The 16,515-nt window shown below is 47.2% G+C and overlaps 5 protein-coding genes across 5 annotated transcripts; 2 read left to right on the top strand and 3 right to left on the bottom strand.

The window, feature by feature from the left end:
- Window positions 1-2,352: 2,352 nt before the first annotated feature.
- MONOS_1108 (uncharacterized protein) lies at window positions 2,353-4,439 on the top strand (the record flags this gene model as incomplete). The annotated part of the gene is made up of 2 exons (XM_067863583.1): window positions 2,353-2,793; window positions 2,854-4,439. The coding sequence occupies 2 exons, from the start codon at window positions 2,353-2,355 to the stop codon at window positions 3,667-3,669; spliced, it is 1,257 nt and encodes a 418-aa protein (XP_067727710.1). The 3' UTR covers window positions 3,670-4,439.
- Window positions 4,440-5,000: 561 nt separating this feature from the next.
- On the bottom strand, window positions 5,001-6,521 carry MONOS_17541 (uncharacterized protein). Its single transcript, XM_067870471.1, has one exon. The coding sequence runs from the start codon at window positions 6,471-6,473 to the stop codon at window positions 5,190-5,192; it is 1,284 nt and encodes a 427-aa protein (XP_067727709.1). The 5' UTR covers window positions 6,474-6,521; the 3' UTR covers window positions 5,001-5,189.
- A 41-nt stretch (window positions 6,522-6,562) lies between these two features.
- Window positions 6,563-12,015, bottom strand: MONOS_1109fu16622 (uncharacterized protein; the record flags this gene model as incomplete). Its single annotated transcript, XM_067863603.1, has 6 exons — window positions 6,563-10,101; window positions 10,219-10,489; window positions 10,621-11,000; window positions 11,168-11,510; window positions 11,625-11,818; window positions 11,958-12,015. The coding sequence occupies 6 exons, from the start codon at window positions 12,013-12,015 to the stop codon at window positions 6,563-6,565; spliced, it is 4,785 nt and encodes a 1,594-aa protein (XP_067727708.1).
- A 225-nt stretch (window positions 12,016-12,240) lies between these two features.
- On the top strand, window positions 12,241-13,989 carry MONOS_17540 (putative myosin heavy chain). The gene is made up of 7 exons (XM_067870470.1): window positions 12,241-12,353; window positions 12,489-12,574; window positions 12,752-12,897; window positions 13,012-13,077; window positions 13,241-13,347; window positions 13,448-13,506; window positions 13,668-13,989. Exons 1-7 carry the CDS (start codon window positions 12,262-12,264, stop codon window positions 13,700-13,702), a joined length of 591 nt encoding a protein of 196 aa, XP_067727707.1. The 5' UTR covers window positions 12,241-12,261; the 3' UTR covers window positions 13,703-13,989.
- Window positions 13,982-16,477, bottom strand: MONOS_17539 (uncharacterized protein). Its single transcript, XM_067870468.1, has 5 exons — window positions 16,287-16,477; window positions 15,622-16,219; window positions 15,296-15,565; window positions 14,426-15,180; window positions 13,982-14,247 (listed from the first exon to the last, which is right to left on the bottom strand). The coding sequence occupies exons 1-5, from the start codon at window positions 16,434-16,436 to the stop codon at window positions 14,170-14,172; spliced, it is 1,851 nt and encodes a 616-aa protein (XP_067727706.1). The 5' UTR covers window positions 16,437-16,477; the 3' UTR covers window positions 13,982-14,169.
- Between the last annotated feature and the right edge of the window lie 38 nt (window positions 16,478-16,515).

Below are 16,515 nucleotides of genomic sequence, written 5' to 3'. Positions count from 1 at the left end.
ATGGTGCCATCCTCCCCAACCTCAACAGCCCATCAACTTCTCTCTCTGCCTTCAACACATCTTTTCTTCACCAAACACGCTCTTCATCAAATGCTCCTGTGGTACATGTGGGAAATGAAACTGTTAGAAAATCACCTGGAAGATTGACTTCATTTGATGTTAACAACCATCGCTTCGAATGGTGCGAATGGAACGATTCAAAGGGTGGAAATGATTATGGAGGTGCTCTGAAAGTCAACTGCACAAATGAAAATCTTGCAATCACTTCTTGTTCATTCAACAAATGTTCAACTGGTGATGTTGGCGGGGTGTTGTTTTGTAGATATTTATTAAACGTCAACATCGTAAAATCCAATTTCACAACTTGTCAAGCAAAGCATGGAGGAGCTTCTTATTTTGGGTATCGGCAAACAAATTCTGTTTATTCATTCTCAGAAAACAGAGTTGAAAATTGTTCAATAACATACTGGTGTGGAACCGTTGGTATTTTAATGTTACTGGCCTTTCATAAAACGGTCAATTCTTATTCGCCAGATGCAAGTGCTTTTCAAATTCTGGAAACGATTCTGCTGGTTCTCTCACATTTCATTGGTCTCCAAAAAATAAACCGAATCAGTTTTCAGTCAATGATTGTCAATTTATAAATAACAAACTGACTGCTTCTTCCTCATTTGGAGGAGCTGGGCTGTGTTGCACAGCAACTTATTCCTAGATTAATGGAGTAAAATTCATCACATTCTGTTTCTTCGTTAACAACACTGCGACAAATGGTATAAAAAACGATGTGTTCTTTAATGGAAGCATCATCATGCAATCACCGGTTGAGAATTGTGGTTCAGCAATTCCAGCAAAAGAAGTTTGGAATGGTGGAACAGCTGGCAGCATCATATTCAAAGGCTGGCTCCCTCTCAGCTTTTCTCTGTGGATTTTTTCAATGGAATTCCTTTTTAACTTCCATCTCTTTTCCAAGTATTTTTGCTTTCTCCATTTTCTCCTCTCCTTGCATTCTTTCTTTTCTCTCAAATTTGATAGTTTATTTCCTGAATCTTGTCATTTGCCCCTATTTGCTATTTCGCTTCTCAAAATTACCCTCCGTTTATCCAAATACTTTCCTTCCCAAATTCAACATTCAACTCAAATCTCCTCTTCGAAACATCTTTTCTCTTTAACCCAAAAATCTCTTCAATCCTCTCAATCTCATTTCCATCTTGCATGTATCCACAAATCTGGCTCTTTTTCTCTTTTTCTTAATTTCCCAATCTGCCTTCTTTTTCTTCTTTCCTTCCTCTTCTTCTCATTTCCGTTTGCGTTTCATTTCTTCGGAAATGCCCTTCGTCTTTGAAAGCATCAAATTCCTCTCGCTTTCAATTGCCTGAATGAAAAATGATAATTCAAAAAAGAAAAAAAAAAAAAATAAATATTCCAAAAAATTGTTGCAGACCTTCAGAACAAAGCACGAAGCCATTTTCAATTTTTCGTTTCATTGGCAATGCTCCTTTTTCTCAAATAAAAATTCATTGTGCCTTCAGTGTTCATCGGTTTCAGCAGTAGACTTGCCAGCCATCAGCCCTTGCTGTCAGACCTCTCCATTCTGCTCTGCAAAACAAAGATTGACCATTTGAATAATTCGTCAGATTCTCGGGCTCTGAGAACGTGACAGCCGGAAATGCCTTCACAAAAAGAGATCGACTGAGAATGCAAACATCAAAAAAATTGGAATTCAAGATATTTAAACTGCGGTATTTGTTTGGATGCCAATCACCAAAATTATCTCGCAGAATTCCATTGCTCGCAATGTTTTTTTTCTTTTCCAGCTTTTCATTCATCCACATCAAAATGTGTCTCTTATTCTGTCGGAAATGTTTTCAATGCCATCTTTCTTTCAGAAAATGGATATTCAAGTTCAAATAATGCAATTCGATCATTGAATCCATTTCAACAAACGAGAAACGATGAAGCATTTTCGATTTCATATTTACGACCCAAGAATGCCAAGAATGCCGAGAATGCCAAGAATGTCAAGAATGCCAATGATGGTATGAGAGCTGTTATCCGCAAGGCTGCTTTGAGTTTCTATTTCTCGTTTATTTCTTCTATCCAAACATTTATGCATCCAATATGAATGATGAAAATGGCTCAGCTTTTTGGTTTTGAACCATTTTCAAAAATGCGAGGGAAATTCACCGCAAATGAGTTTTCAGGTTTGCAACCGTTGCTGTGTTCGAATTTTTGTTGCTTGGATTTCTTTTCTTTTCTTTTCTTTTCTTTTCTTTTCTTTCTTTTCATTTTAAAGAATTGTTTTGTGAGCTTGAGCGCTGCAACGAGGATGAACAGAAACAGAAAATTGTTGAAATGAACAAGCTTATTGAAGAGATGGATGAATGCGAATTCAACCGTGTTTTTTCAGAAGAACTTTTCGATAAAATGCACAAAATGATTCTAGAAAAGAAATTGTCGATGGAAAACGCTTGCTTATTGGCGAAGCACATTGGGCATTACAAAGCACTGAAAGAAATTTGGTTTCATAACATTGAAACAAGTTCATTGAACAAAAGTTTCGAGATGACAATTGAAGAAGAAGCAAGAAAAAGAAAAATGAACGGAAAGCTACTGACTGATCTTTGCGAAAGCCATCTTCTTATGCAAAATAGATCAGTTGATTTGCGAAAAGAATTGCTTTTGATTTATGTGCGCTGCCTTTTGAACGCTGCATCGAGCAAAGAGGAAGACGAGGAGACCCAAAAAGAAGTGGAGATGGCCTTGTTTGCGTTGAATAACATGAACGAATTTTGTGTATGAGAACGAATAACTTCATTTTTGATATCATTGAAATTTTTTCATGTTTCTTTTTAGGAAGTTAAAGGAGCATTGCATTTTAAAGCGATTGCAGAAATCATCAAATATCATCAGGAGCATCGCAATATGACCCGGATTGCATACCATTCAATTTGGGAGTATTTTATAAATGTGTTAAACTGCATGGGGAATATCAGAGGGAATATGAAAGAACTTCATTTTGAAAGAGAAGCAGCAAAAGAACTGGAGGAGTTGACGGAGCAAGTGAATTGGAAAAAGAAAGAGTGGGTGCTGCGCGAGTCGAAAGAAGTGAAACTTATTGTGAAATGGTTGGAAGCAATTCGGAGTATCGGTGGCTCTTTAACAACTCAGAAAGGAGAGTTTGTGATGCTGGAAACAAGCATCACAAATCTGTGCAGAGCAGCGAAGGGCAGCCATAGAGAAATATATAGGCTATGCATATTATTATTTGTGAATCGCATATTTGAAGCAGTGAAATATAAAGGTTGCTTGTTAAGTGAAGAAGCTGTTGATTTCTTTTTGGAGGAGTTTCATCAGCCAACAATTGACCATAATATAAATTCGTATTGTCTGAGCATTTTTGAGGATCTATCCAAAATATTGAGCAGAAAAAAGGAAACACGAAATGAAGAAAATGAACGTTTTTCACCTGCGCAGAGCTGGACGAGCAGAATGACAGAAGAGGAAAGAGAAGAGGCAAAGCAGAAAATGATGGTTAATCGAAAGCTGCGAGAAAAGATGGAAGAAGATGGATATGAAGACATTGTTGTCAGCTTCTATGGATCGATTGTTAAAGATGCTAAAATGCGAGGCAGGGCAAAGGGTCTTGATGATCGTCTGATTTATTGTTAGGCATCGAATATTCATCATTGGCCAGAAGATGATTTCATCATCATCATCTTCTTCTTCTTCTTCACTCATGAAGAAGCAGAAGCAGAGAAGAAAATAGAAGAGAAGAGAAGAGGAGCGCATGGCATAAGGAAGACAGAACAACATACGCAAAGAGAGACAATGAAAGGATTGAGGAGAAGAGCTGTGCAGCCGAGATATGGAAGCATGAAAGAGGAAGCATGAAAGAGGAACAGCATTCGACAATGCGATGCTTCAATACGCACATGCTGCGTCTGTTTGTGAACAATTTGCCGTTGGGCAGAGGAATGCTCATTTTGAGATATTGTCGTTTCCAGCGATTTATCCATTGCCACGTCTGATGCTGCTGTTGCATCCACATTGTCTGTTGGATCCTCTTCATCACTCGCTCACTCACTCTTTTTGTCTTTTTTTTTCCAAATTGATTTGCATATTATTTTTGAGGAAGAGTCTTCTTGTTGTTGATTTTGAGCGAATTGCTTTTATCTTTCCTTTTATTCCCCTCAAATATCTGCTTCTTGTTTGCTTGTCTTTGTCTTTTTTTATTTATTTTTTATTTTTAATTTTTGTAACTCCAATTTTTATCAAGTGTTTTTTGTTGGGTTTTTGGCTCTGTTTTCAGCGATTGATAGTATTTGCGGCATCTTTGCACTTGTTTTCTTTTTTGTCTTTCAAAATTTTTCCGTCCTGTTTCTTTGCAATGTTTTCCACATCAATCTTCATCTCACAAGAAAGCACATATTGCACACCCTGAATTTTGTGTTTGAACTCACCGTTTTCTCTGGAAATGGCAAAGAAGCAGCTTCTTGCACCCTCCTTTTGCAGGCAAGAAAAACAGATTCAGAGAAAGCTGAAGGCAAAAAGAAAAGGCAGAAATGGCGAATCTTCAGAGGATGGACAAGAAGTTTCCTCAGAATGGAGAAGAAAAAAGGATTTATCCCGCAAAGCTTGGGCAAAATCAAACACTCCTGTTTTGAAGGCAAATGCCCCATCTCTCAAAAACAGTAGAGTGAGTGAGGGGGTGTGTCGTTGAACGGAGAATCTGAAAAGAGTTGCAAGTGAATGGGGAAAGAACAAAGGGCGAAGAATGCAAAGAAAAACAAAAGGATGAGGATGACAATGAAAGAAAAGGCAAAGATGTTGTTTTTGTGGGTATTTTTTCAGCGCAAGCTCTCTGGAGTGTGCATTGTGAATGGAATTCATTTTTGACTTTGCCAATATCAGCATGTGCAAACGAAGAGAATGAAGCATTCTCTGTTTTTCAGTGATTGTTGCAACATTTGTGGCAAGCCTAAGAAAACATGTGACTCTGCTCCATTGTTCCACATGCAAGTGCTCTTCAATCAAACATCATTTGAGGTGAGGTGAAGTGGGAAATAAACAAAACAATAAAAATACAATGCTATTTCTTCAAAAAAGCAAATCACCAAGTGTCGTGACAAAAACATTCAAGCGGCAAAATGAGAACTTCTCTCATTTCATTCGCCATCCTCAGCCAACTATCAGGACAGCATCAGCATCAGCATCAGCATCAGCATCAGCATCAGCATCAGCATCAGCATCAGCATCAGCATCAGCATCAGCATCAGCATCAGCATCAGCATCAGCATCAGCATCAGCATCAGCATCAGCATCAGCATCAGCATCAGCATCAGCATCAGCATCAGCATCAGCATCAGCATCAGCATCAGCATCAGCATCAGCATCAGCATCAGCATCAGCATCAGCATCAGCATCAGCATCAGCATCAGCATCAGCATCAGCATCAGCATCAGCATCAGCATCAGCATCAGCATCAGCATCAGCATCAGCATCAGCATCAGCATCAGCATCAGCATCAGCATCAGCATCAGCATCAGCATCAGCATCAGCATCAGCATCAGCATCAGCATCAGCATCAGCATCAGCATCAGCATCAGCATCAGCATCAGCATCAGCATCAGCATCAGCATCAGCATCAGCATCAGCATCAGCATCAGCATCAGCATCAGCATCAGCATCAGCATCAGCATCAGCATCAGCATCAGCATCAGCATCAGCATCAGCATCAGCATCAGCATCAGCATCAGCATCAGCATCAGCATCAGCATCAGCATCAGCATCAGCATCAGCATCAGCATCAGCATCAGCATCAGCATCAGCATCAGCATCAGCATCAGCATCAGCATCAGCATCAGCATCAGCATCAGCATCAGCATCAGCATCAGCATCAGCATCAGCATCAGCATCAGCATCAGCATCAGCATCAGCATCAGCATCAGCATCAGCATCAGCATCAGCATCAGCATCAGCATCAGCATCAGCATCAGCATCAGCATCAGCATCAGCATCAGCATCAGCATCAGCATCAGCATCAGCATCAGCATCAGCATCAGCATCAGCATCAGCATCAGCATCAGCATCAGCATCAGCATCAGCATCAGCATCAGCATCAGCATCAGCATCAGCATCAGCATCAGCATCAGCATCAGCATCAGCATCAGCATCAGCATCAGCATCAGCATCAGCATCAGCATCAGCATCAGCATCAGCATCAGCATCAGCATCAGCATCAGCATCAGCATCAGCATCAGCATCAGCATCAGCATCAGCATCAGCATCAGCATCAGCATCAGCATCAGCATCAGCATCAGCATCAGCATCAGCATCAGCATCAGCATCAGCATCAGCATCAGCATCAGCATCAGCATCAGCATCAGCATCAGCATCAGCATCAGCATCAGCATCAGCATCAGCAGAGCTCGAAGGAAGCTGGGTGGGCTGGGCACATTCTGCGTGTTGGCCATGCACACAAGCACGCACACAAAAAGAAAAGAAAAGGAAAGAAAAGAAAAGAAAAGAAAGACAGCAAAGTGCTTGTTGTGCTGCACCCACCTCATTTGAGCCTGCTGCCACCTGCACTTTGGGCCTTCCGCCTTTCGTACTCAGCCCCTGCTCCTCTCCCCTCGGCCTCTCCCCGCCAGTCCCCCCGCCCGCCATCTGCACCCCCGCCTGCCCCAAACACCTCTGCCGATGTTGCACTCCTCCCGCTGCTCTTCCCTTCCTCCCCCGCCCCTCCTCCCCCGCTCCCTCCAAGCCCCAGTTCTCCAGCCCCTTCTGCTGTGTGCTCCCTGCTGCCCTCCCCCGCATCTCCGCTCCTGTCCTCCTCCATCTCCTCCATCTCCTCCTCCTGCCCTTCGTTTCGCTCTCTGCCTCTTTCACCTCCTTCGCTCCCATCCTCCCTTTCCTCGTTGTGCTGTGTCGTTGGTCTTGATTCTCCCTCGCTCCTTCTGCTGTCGCCCTCTCCATCCCTGTTGCCTTCATCCCTGTTGCCTTCATCCCTGTTATCATCATCCCTGTTGTCTTCTTTTGCTCTGCTCCACTCGCTGTTCTCCAGCACCTCGCTCAGCAGCACATCCTCGTCCAGCAGCCGGTCCATCTCCCTCCACCCCTGCTCCTCCCTCCGCCCGCTCTCCCTTCCTCTCCTCCCAGCCCCTCTCCTCTCCTTCCGCTCTCTCCCTGCCTTCCTTCCCTCCCCCCGGCTCCTGCTCCTCCTTTCTGCCCCGCTGTCTCCACTGGCCCCACCGCTGCTCCACACCTCGTCCACCACCGCCACCCGGCCGAACCCGCTCACCCCATCCCCACCTCTATCCCCATCCCCATCTCCAGCTCCTTCAACACCCACAGCACCCACAGCACCCACAGCCCCTGCCCCTCCACCCAGCGCTGCTGCATCCACATCCCCCACCAGCGCTATCCCCGTTCTCTTCTCCAGCATCTGCAGCGTCCGCAGCCTCTCCATCTGCCGCTGCTTCTGCCGCGCTGCCTGCCACACCCTGAACTGCCCTGCCGACCACTCGTTGTATGCTGCCTCCTCCTCCATCGCATTTCCTCCAGTTCCTTCTCCTCCTTCTTCTTCTCCGTCTCTGCTGCCATCGCTGTTTGCCCTCACCTCCCCTTCGCTCTCTGTCAGCCTGTTCACATTCCCTCCATCCTCTGCCTCCGACACTCCCTTCCCCTTCTGCCGGCTCGCCACCCGAGCTGCATAGCGCATCTTCCGCGCTGCCTCCTCCTCTGCCAGCCACCACTCCTCCTCCAGCACCTTCGACACCTCCGCCAGCCGCGCTGCTGCCTCTGCCTCCTCCTCTGCCGTCAGCTGCGCCAGCTCCTCTCCACTCACCCAGTGCGTCTTCCCCAGCATCTCCACCACCGCATGCACCGCCACCCCGCACACCACAAACAGCGCCCCCACCCACACCAGCTCCCCCTCCCGCCCCAGCTCCACACACACCGGCCCTGCCACCCCCGCCACCACCCCGCCCACCCGCTGCGCCTTCGTCTCCTCCCCAACCACCCGGCACAGCTCCTCCGCCTTCCCCTCAGCTGCACTCACCGCTGCCCCCACCGCCGCCTGCGCCTCTGCCGTCAGCGACACCCCTCTCTCCAGCAGCGGGTTCTTCTCCCACTCTGCCTCTCCAAACCTCCGCGCCACCCCCAGCGCCTCCTCCACCCTCCGCCGCAGCCCGCCCTCAACCGGGTTCCCCATCTCCGCCGCCTCCCGCTCCGCCGCACTCGCCCGGTAGAACTCCATCGCCTCCTCCACAAACCTCTCCGAGTAGCTCATCAGCCCAAACACCGACCCGTCAAAACCCTGCCCTTCTCCCAGCCTTCCTCTCCTCCCATCCCCCTCTGCTCTTCCCATCTTCCTCCACATCCCCTTCTCTCCGCTGCGCTCCTCTCCACCCCCACCACCCCCACCATCCACTCCATACACTGACGGCCCTGGCACTGCGCTCTGCAGCTCCACCCGCTCAATCGCCACAGGCAGGCAATAGCACACCGGCAGATGCCCTTTCCCCGGCCGCGCCCTCCACACCTCCACAATCTCTCCTGCTGCTCCACTCTTCTTCCTCTCCCTCTCTTTCTCCCTCTCTTTCTCCTTCTGTGCCCATTTCCCCACCCCTTTCTGCTCAGCCGCCCCAGTCGCATTCCCTCCCTGCTTCGAAAACACTCGGAACACCTCCTGCCCCTCCACCCGCCGCGCCTCTCCATACGGCTCTCCCACAAACCCCTCTCGCGCCAGTATCCACTCCTCCTCTGCTGCCCCGCCGTTGTTCTCTCCCGCCGAGCTCGCAAACATCGCCCCTTCCTCTCCGCTCTGGTAGTCGCCCCGCAGATCATACGGCGCATACAGCAGCTCTGCTCCACCCTCTCCGCCTGCCAGCTTGTGCACATACACCACCGGCGGAAACACCTGTGCCCCTCTCCCTTCCCCTGCCCCTGCCCCTGCCCCAAACGCCTCTGCCTCCCGCACCCGCGCCACACACTCCCCAAACACCCCTGCGTCTCCCCAGTCCTCTCCCACAACCAGCTCCCGCACCATGTTCTGCACCGTCGCCGTCCCTGCTGCTGCTGCCGCCGACTCCACATACACCGCCTTCAGGTCGTGCACCAGCGGCCCAAAGCACCCCGCCGCACACACAAGCGCCCCGACACCCAGCCCCACCCCGAAGTCTGCCCCGATCCCCGCATTCAGCCACCGCCGCCGCTGCAGCTTCCGCCCGCTCGCGGCAATCCCCACTGCCCCCACACACACCCACACCACCCCCGCCACACACAACACCCCCACCACTACACACATGCAGTCCACCCCAACCTCCCACCCCGCTGCCCACCCCCGCCACCTCTCCCGCACCCCCCGCACCCGGTTCCGCACATTCTGCACAACACCCCCAAACACCCGCGGCCCTTCCACCACCGACACCATCCCATACTCCACTCTGTCCAGCGTCCCTGCCACCCCGCCGATCCCTTCCTCCACCGCTGCTGCAACCGCCTCCCACCCGCTGCCCCCAATCCCCCGCTCCAGCGCTATCGCCCCGCTCCGCACCTCCTCCACCGCTGCCCGCCCTGCCTCCCCAAACACCGCCTCCTGCACCCCCGCCAGCCGCAGCATCTCTTCCTTCTCCCGCTCGCTCTCCTCCGCCGACCCGCCCCCTTCCTTGTTCAGCCAGTCCAGCAGCCCAATCGCCTCTCCCTGCGGCAGAAGCCCACTCCCCTCACTATTACTGCCATTGCTGCTATTGCTGCTATTACTGCTGCCATTGCTCCTCCTCCGGTGCCTCTCCAGCTGCTCCTTCACTGCCCGGCACGAGTAGTACTTCTCCACAAACAGCTCCTCATACCACTGCCCTTCCCCTCCTCCTCCTCCTCCTCCTGCTGTCCACCCGCACCGCAGCCTGTGCAGCACCTCCACCACATCTGCCCGCACACGCGCTGCCGTCTCCACCGCCTCCGTCACATTCGCCATGTGCTCCTCAAACACACTCATGTCCCGCGCTGCTGCCCCAAAATCTGCTCGCTCGTAGTCTTCCACCGCCTGCGCCACACGCTCTTTGCACTCACCCGCCACAATCACCTTGCTCCCATTCACACCTGTTTCATTCAGCATTGCCAAATTCGAAAAAAAGAAAGAAAGAAAAGAAAAGAAAGAAAGAATAAAATCAAAAAATGTGTCAATTTGTTTGTTTCCACCAAATCAGCAGAACACACTCTCCAGCTGCCTCTCCGTCTCCTTCAGCCGCAAAAGCATCCCCGCCACCCGCTTCTCCGCCCACCCGCTCATCGTCTCTGCCTCCCGCCGGCTCTCCTCCCGAAGCGCCTCCCGCTCTGCCTCGGCCTCTGCCCGCGTCTTCCCCGCCCGCTCTTCCCTTCCCCCGTACATCTTCTCCACCAGCCGCCCCACGCTCCCTGCCTGTTCGCTCGTCAGCCCCCCCACAATCTCCACCTTCACCGCCAGCGGCTCGTTCTCGTCCTCTTTCACCTGGCCAAACACCCAAATGCCCAGCAATAAATGCCAATCACATTATATTAATATAAAATATAAAATATAAAATAATAAAATAAAAAGTAAATTAAATGAAAAGTTCAATGCAATCTCTGCTCTTGCCACACCTCCAGCCGGATGTCCTTCAGCTCCTCCAGCAGCGTCTCCGCATCCTCCACAAACCCTCTCTTCTCAAAGTCGCTCCGAACATGCGCCTCCACAAACCTCACTCTCCCCTCTGTGCTCGCTGTCTCCTCCATCGCCTCCAGCACCTCCCGCACCGTCCACCCCGTCCTCCCCCTCCACCGCTGCCCTGCCCACCACTCCTTCTCCTCTGCTGCCCGCTCCCCCAGCGTCCAGTACTTGTTCCCTTCTGCAAACGGGTTGTCCATCACTCGCTCCGGCTTCTTCAGCACATTCTCCACAACCCCCTCTGCATGCCACACCCCCTCCCCGCCGCTCAGCTCCCCGCCGATCTCCTTCAGCACCTTCCCCAGCTCCTCAAACACTTCCCAATCACAATCCACAAACAGATCAATCAATGAATGAAGTCAAATAAAAAACTCAAAAAAAAAACTCAATAAAATAAAATAAAATTATAAATTAATAAATAAAATATTCTTCCTCCTCCAGCTGAATAAACGCACTCACTCGGTGACATGCCCCTTGCCACACCTGGAAGTGCACTTGCGATGTGCTGAGACGCCGATGCTGCTGCCTCGGCCGCGCTGTCCAGCCCGCTCCCGATCGCCTTCAGCGTCCAAGGCACCGAAAACAGCCCCACCGCACACATCACCAGCCCCAGCACCACAAACAGCGACACCACCCCAAACACCACCCCCAGCACCCACCGGCACGCCGCCTGCCCCTTCCTCCTCCCCCAGCAGCAGCACCCGCACGCCGGCTTCTCTGCCCGCGGATTGCAGCACCCCATGCACGTCCCCACGCCCCACCCCACAAACAGCCCCACCAGACACCCGTACACCGCAAACACCGGAATCATCGACACAACCATCGACTGCATCCCCCCGCCATCCAGCCCCACCAAAAACAAAACAGAACAAAAAAACAAAACAAATCAAATGGTTATTCATCGGTTTAATGCAAAACAAAAACAAAGGATCTTGCAAACCCGCAAATACGCCTTGTCTGCCTCAGGCTGGTGCGCCAGTCCGTACCTCCCGGGGTGCACCGCCTCAGCCGCCTCCAGCAGCCCCACCAGGCTCCCCACCAGCCGCTCTGATTTTTCGCTTTTCGCCCCCAGCCGCCTCATGCTCGCTGCTATCGGCCCTGTCATCCCCGACACAAACCATGGCTTTGCATATTCTGCATTCCCCCCGCACCCCAGGCCCATCCAAAAAACAGCCCCAGTCCAGAGAAGAAGAGAAAGCAAAACACCACAAACAAACAGCATGCAAAAATGCACTTCAGACCCAGCCCTGCACACAACCCAAAAAATACACACCCTCATACGAGGCACACTGCCCAAGCCCCACTCCCCACAGCCAGAGAAATACAAGCATTTTTTTCAATCTCAGAAACAGCCAAAGAAAAAGTGAAGGGTGTGTTTTCCAACTTTTTTCCTCGTTCCTTCGCGAAGCACGCAGACAGAGGAGCATACAGAAAATATGGAGCAAAAAATAGGGCGGAGGGTTCAAGGCATGAAGGGGGCTGAATAAGGCTGTGTTGGCTTCGCAAACCTCGAAAAGAGAAAAAAGGGGAAAAGGGAAAAGTGGCTGTAGTGGGCAAGATCTGGGGGCTGGACGAGGATGAGTGCAGACGCCGAACCCGCGCAAGCAAACCCGCTGGAGGGGAGGGGTGTGCCCGAAAAGCAGCTGTTCATGGGGAAGAAGGAGCGGAGGTTTGGCTGATGTTTTTGGCTGTTTCCAGAAGATATTTTTTCTTTCATTAAAAAACTTTTTAATTTTCAACTGGAAACGGGTGGTGGGCCATGTGTTGTGGGTGCTTGGGGTATTTGCTTTTTTTGTGGGGGAAGGCGGTCGTCGAGTGCAAAGGGGCTTTTTGGAGATGGATTGAAGCTGGAGAGCAACGAGGAGGTGATGAAGGTGCTCACAGCTGCGGGTTTGTCACCAAGGGAAAGGGACAATAGTTGTGGTGATGAATGCGCTTTCTTTATTTTTAATCATTTGAGAGATATTCTGGCTTTGATTTATTTCCTTTTTTAATTTTTTTTTTCACATTTTCCAATAATCGCTTGCCTTGCTCGTTTTTGTGTGTGTCCTCTGTGCGCGCTGGCAGGAGACAGGAAGGTGCTGTTTTCGGACGAGGTGATGAAGGTGAACAAGCGGCTGAAGACGCAGAAGCGTGTGCTGGCAGTGACCGACCAGGCAGTGTGCAGCATCACGCCTTCGAGTCTGATTGTGAAGCGGAGGATCCCATTTCAGGTGTTGCGCCACCGGCCTTTCCGCACCTGCTGTGCCTTCACATTTTATGTTTTCTTTGCTTTCTTTGTTTCATTTGTTTTTGTTTTTGCTTGGCGAACTGTGCGGAAACGAAAGGAGCTTGGGGCAATCAACCTGTCGTGCCTGACCGACAACTTCTTTGCGCTGAGAGTGCCTTCTGAGGTGTGGGGCATGCAGAGTGAGGGCAATTGACATCTTTTTTTTTCCTGTTTTTGGAGAGGGGTTCGTGAGCAAAGAAGAAAAGGTAGTTTTTGACTTTTCTCATTCTTTCTCTGTTTTTTGATGGTGGTGGTGCTGCTGGTGGTGGTGGCGGCGGGTGTGCCAGTACGACTATCTGATGGTGTCAGCGCGGAAGACGGAGATTGTGGTGGTGGTGACAGAAGCATACAAAAAGGCAATTGGCCGCCCGCTGCCTGTGAACTTTGCCAACACGTGTGCTTTGATGGGTGCTTTCTGCTGCTTCTTTGACTTCATATTTCTTTCTCTTTCTTTCTCTCTTTCTCTCTTTCTCTTTTGTTTTTTGTGGGGCCAGCTTTGAGTATCGGATCGACGAAAAGAAAACGAGGGAGATTCGCTTTGTGGAAGTTGAAGGTGTGCTGCGAGCAGGAAGAGGAGAAGCAGCAAGAAATGGAAATCAATTTGAAAAAAGAAAATGTTTTTTTTTTTGATGTTTTTGTTGCTTTTGCATCTGGGCAAGAGTTATGTTTTCGCCTTGTTTTGTTTTCTTGCTGTGCTGGAATTTCGTCTGGCAGGCGGAGTTTCGACACAGATATTCACAAAGCAGTGAGTGCACAGGAAAAGCCAGTGCGAAAGGGGGTGAAAGAAGCAGAGATTTGAAGGAGGCGTTGGCATTCCACGAGGCAATTGAAGAGAAAAAGAGGCGGAACAGAAACATTCTGCTGGGCGGAAAGGAACAACAAAACTGGGGCAGCTGGAAAAATCACTTCTTCAAAAAGGCCAGGGTGAAAATGAATCATTGGAATTTTTTATTTCCTTTATTCTTTGGCTGGGAAATCATTAATGATGATAAATAAAACATTTAAAATAGTTGAAAAAACAAGATACATTCAAAAATTCCTCAAAACTTTTTGTTTGATGTATTTTTACAGAATTGTTCTGGAAAAAAAATATACGCACATTTACTCAGCAAATAAATTTACTTTATTTGCCATTGAATAGAAACTTTCAAAAGAAAAAATCAGTCAAATGGACTGTACACTTAATGATAAATAATAAATAACATATAAATACAATTCAAATGAATATAAAATGGCTTGATGGAAAGATCGTAAAGAATCCATCTGCTCCAAACTCGTGAGGAATCCTTGCATCCTGAAACAAAATAAATGACATTTTATCAGCGTTGAATAGCAGAAATTCAGAAAATCATGCAAAAAAATAAAGTTAATTAGCAAATCATTCATTGAGATGTAATCATATTTTCACAAAAGAAAAAGACATTTCTGTTGTTTTCTTTATCATCATCAAAACAAGCTCACCCTTTCCATACATTCAATATTTTCTTCACAACTGACTTCAGAACAGAATCGCTACCCCTCCTTTTCTTCTTTGTGTGTATTCCCTTTCCAACTACAAAATGACATGCATCAGGCAAAATGAAATGTTCAGACATGTCAAATTGCGCTTTAGCAGAGCAGCTTTTCCTTCTATTTGCAATCCTTCTTCTTCTGCGAATGTTCGAACGTGTTTCAGCAACCCCATTCGAAGCAAACAAATCCAAAATAACAGAAACAGCAGCCGCAGCGTCTTTCGCTCGAACTTCGTGCAAATCGATGCACATCTCCTTTTTCGCTTCTGAACGCGTTGGGCATTCAGCAGCATCAATCGAAAGGGAAGATGGATGTTTGGCTATTTGTGATGAGGTTGATGATGACGTTGACGTTGATGATGATGACGCAGTGAACATTTGTGATGCAGCATCAGCCAGCGCAGGCAGAAGGAGTTCTTTCCATCTGTCAATCTCTTCTGCTTCCTCTTTCTCTTTCTCGCCCCTTCCAAGCTCTCCAAAATAAGCAGCTGTTGCAAATTGCTTTTCTCTGATGGCTTTGGATGCTTGGAGGAACAAATGGGAAGAATAAGGCAGAGGAGAAGGTGAAGTTGCAGGTGAGGGAGAATGAGAAAAATAAGTTGGAGAAGGAGATGGAGAAGGGGAGGAGGAGGTTGACGGTGACGGAGAAGTGGAAGGAGAAAGTGATGCTGGATGCACCTCAGATAATGAAGAAGAATGAAGTTGTTTAGATAATTCTAATTTGAATAAGAAATTGAAAGATATTAAAAATTAAATGCAATTGAGTTCAAAGAATAAATAATCATCCAGTTTGTGAATAAAATTATATTAGTCATTTATTCATGCACACACCTTTAACAACAACAGTCGGAGACTCCATAACATTCCATATTCTTCGAGTGCTGCTTCGGCAGAGCTGCTTCGGTTGCTCAGACGAGAACTTCACGCTCGTCTTTAAACCATCATGAGAAAAAGAGGGCGGATGAACAGAATGCACAACAGCAGAGGCATCGCTTTGTTGACGGTCTTCGCTTGCTTGATTGAAAAGCAGCCCCACATCAATCTGCTCTTTGACTTCCTTTTTTGCTGATCTCCTTCTGCTTCCCTCTGAACAAATAATCCCTGTTTTTTTTTACCACTTCCGATGAAATTTTTATTTTTATTGAATTGAATCACACCTTCTCGAATTAGCATCTCAATGGTCTTTCTTTCAGCTTCTTCATTTTCCATCATTTCCATTTCCTCAAAATAGAATGAAAGCAATTCAAGTTCTTCTTTTTCTTCCTCATCAATGTAGTATTCTGCATTTTTCTTCTTTTGGGTGCATTTATCGTCTTCGACTTCATTACGCTTAAATTTTGAAGAATTATCTTCACTATCTAATAACTTTGAAGAACAAGAAAATTCTATTGGCTTGGTATCTGATAATGGATGAAATTCATTTTCTGATTTTAGAAGAGAAGATGGCTCGTATGGTTTAGTATTCTTTCTATTATGATTTGTGCAACAAGAAGGCGATTTCAAAAAGGAATTTGAATTGCTGAGTAAATCTTTTGTATCGATCTTTTCATAATCGTTATCTTTAAATTCCTTTTTTTCAATCAAGTGTTCGTGCTTTTTTCCAAAATATTTATGTGTCCGATAACTGTTAGACAATGAAGTTTTAGTTATTTCGAATGGAGAATCAGTGCATTTTTGACTTCGCTTTTGGAATTGCTGTGAAGTTCTTTTATTTGATTGGATTTGACAACTTTTGATTGAATTCGACTTTTGATCCTGCAAAATAAATCGTTTCATTGTAAGAAAAGTGAAATGAAATATGAGGCAATGATTGAAAGCAAACATTTATTGTTACTTCATCATCCAACAATTCTTCAAGATCATGTAAAGTTTTTTCTTTGTTAAAATGATTATTCGTGAAAATGTTAATAATGATCTCAATCTCAATGCTGGGGAACTCTTTTTGCAAATCTAAACATGTTGTATAATCCATTTATTCATTTCAGTTTTTCGTTTTTTGTAATTATAAATCTTTATTAGAATTGCATTTTAAAATATGGAAATGCAAAGTT

The sequence above is a fragment of the Monocercomonoides exilis genome (assembly GCF_001643675.1).
Source record: "Monocercomonoides exilis strain PA203 chromosome Unknown scaffold21-1407046, whole genome shotgun sequence".
Lineage (NCBI taxonomy): Eukaryota > Preaxostyla > Oxymonadida > Polymastigidae > Monocercomonoides > Monocercomonoides exilis.
Note: the sequence above shows the minus strand (reverse complement) of the source record. Positions and strands in the feature narration are given on the sequence as shown.

Coding starts and splice junctions, on each gene's coding strand:
- MONOS_17540 (XM_067870470.1), top strand. CDS start 12,262: ATGAGTGCAGACGCCGAACCCGCGCAAGCAAACCCGCTGGAGGGGAGG. Junction 12,898..13,011: donor AGCGGAGGATCCCATTTCAG/GTGTTGCGCCAC, acceptor CGGAAACGAAAG/GAGCTTGGGGCAATCAACCT. Junction 13,078..13,240: donor CGCTGAGAGTGCCTTCTGAG/GTGTGGGGCATG, acceptor CGGGTGTGCCAG/TACGACTATCTGATGGTGTC.
- MONOS_17539 (XM_067870468.1), bottom strand. CDS start 16,436: ATGGATTATACAACATGTTTAGATTTGCAAAAAGAGTTCCCCAGCATT. Junction 16,220..16,286: donor ATGATGAAGTAACAATAAAT/GTTTGCTTTCAA, acceptor TTTATTTTGCAG/GATCAAAAGTCGAATTCAAT. Junction 15,181..15,295: donor TCCGACTGTTGTTGTTAAAG/GTGTGTGCATGA, acceptor TATTCAAATTAG/AATTATCTAAACAACTTCAT.
- MONOS_17541 (XM_067870471.1), bottom strand. CDS start 6,473: ATGGCCAACACGCAGAATGTGCCCAGCCCACCCAGCTTCCTTCGAGCT.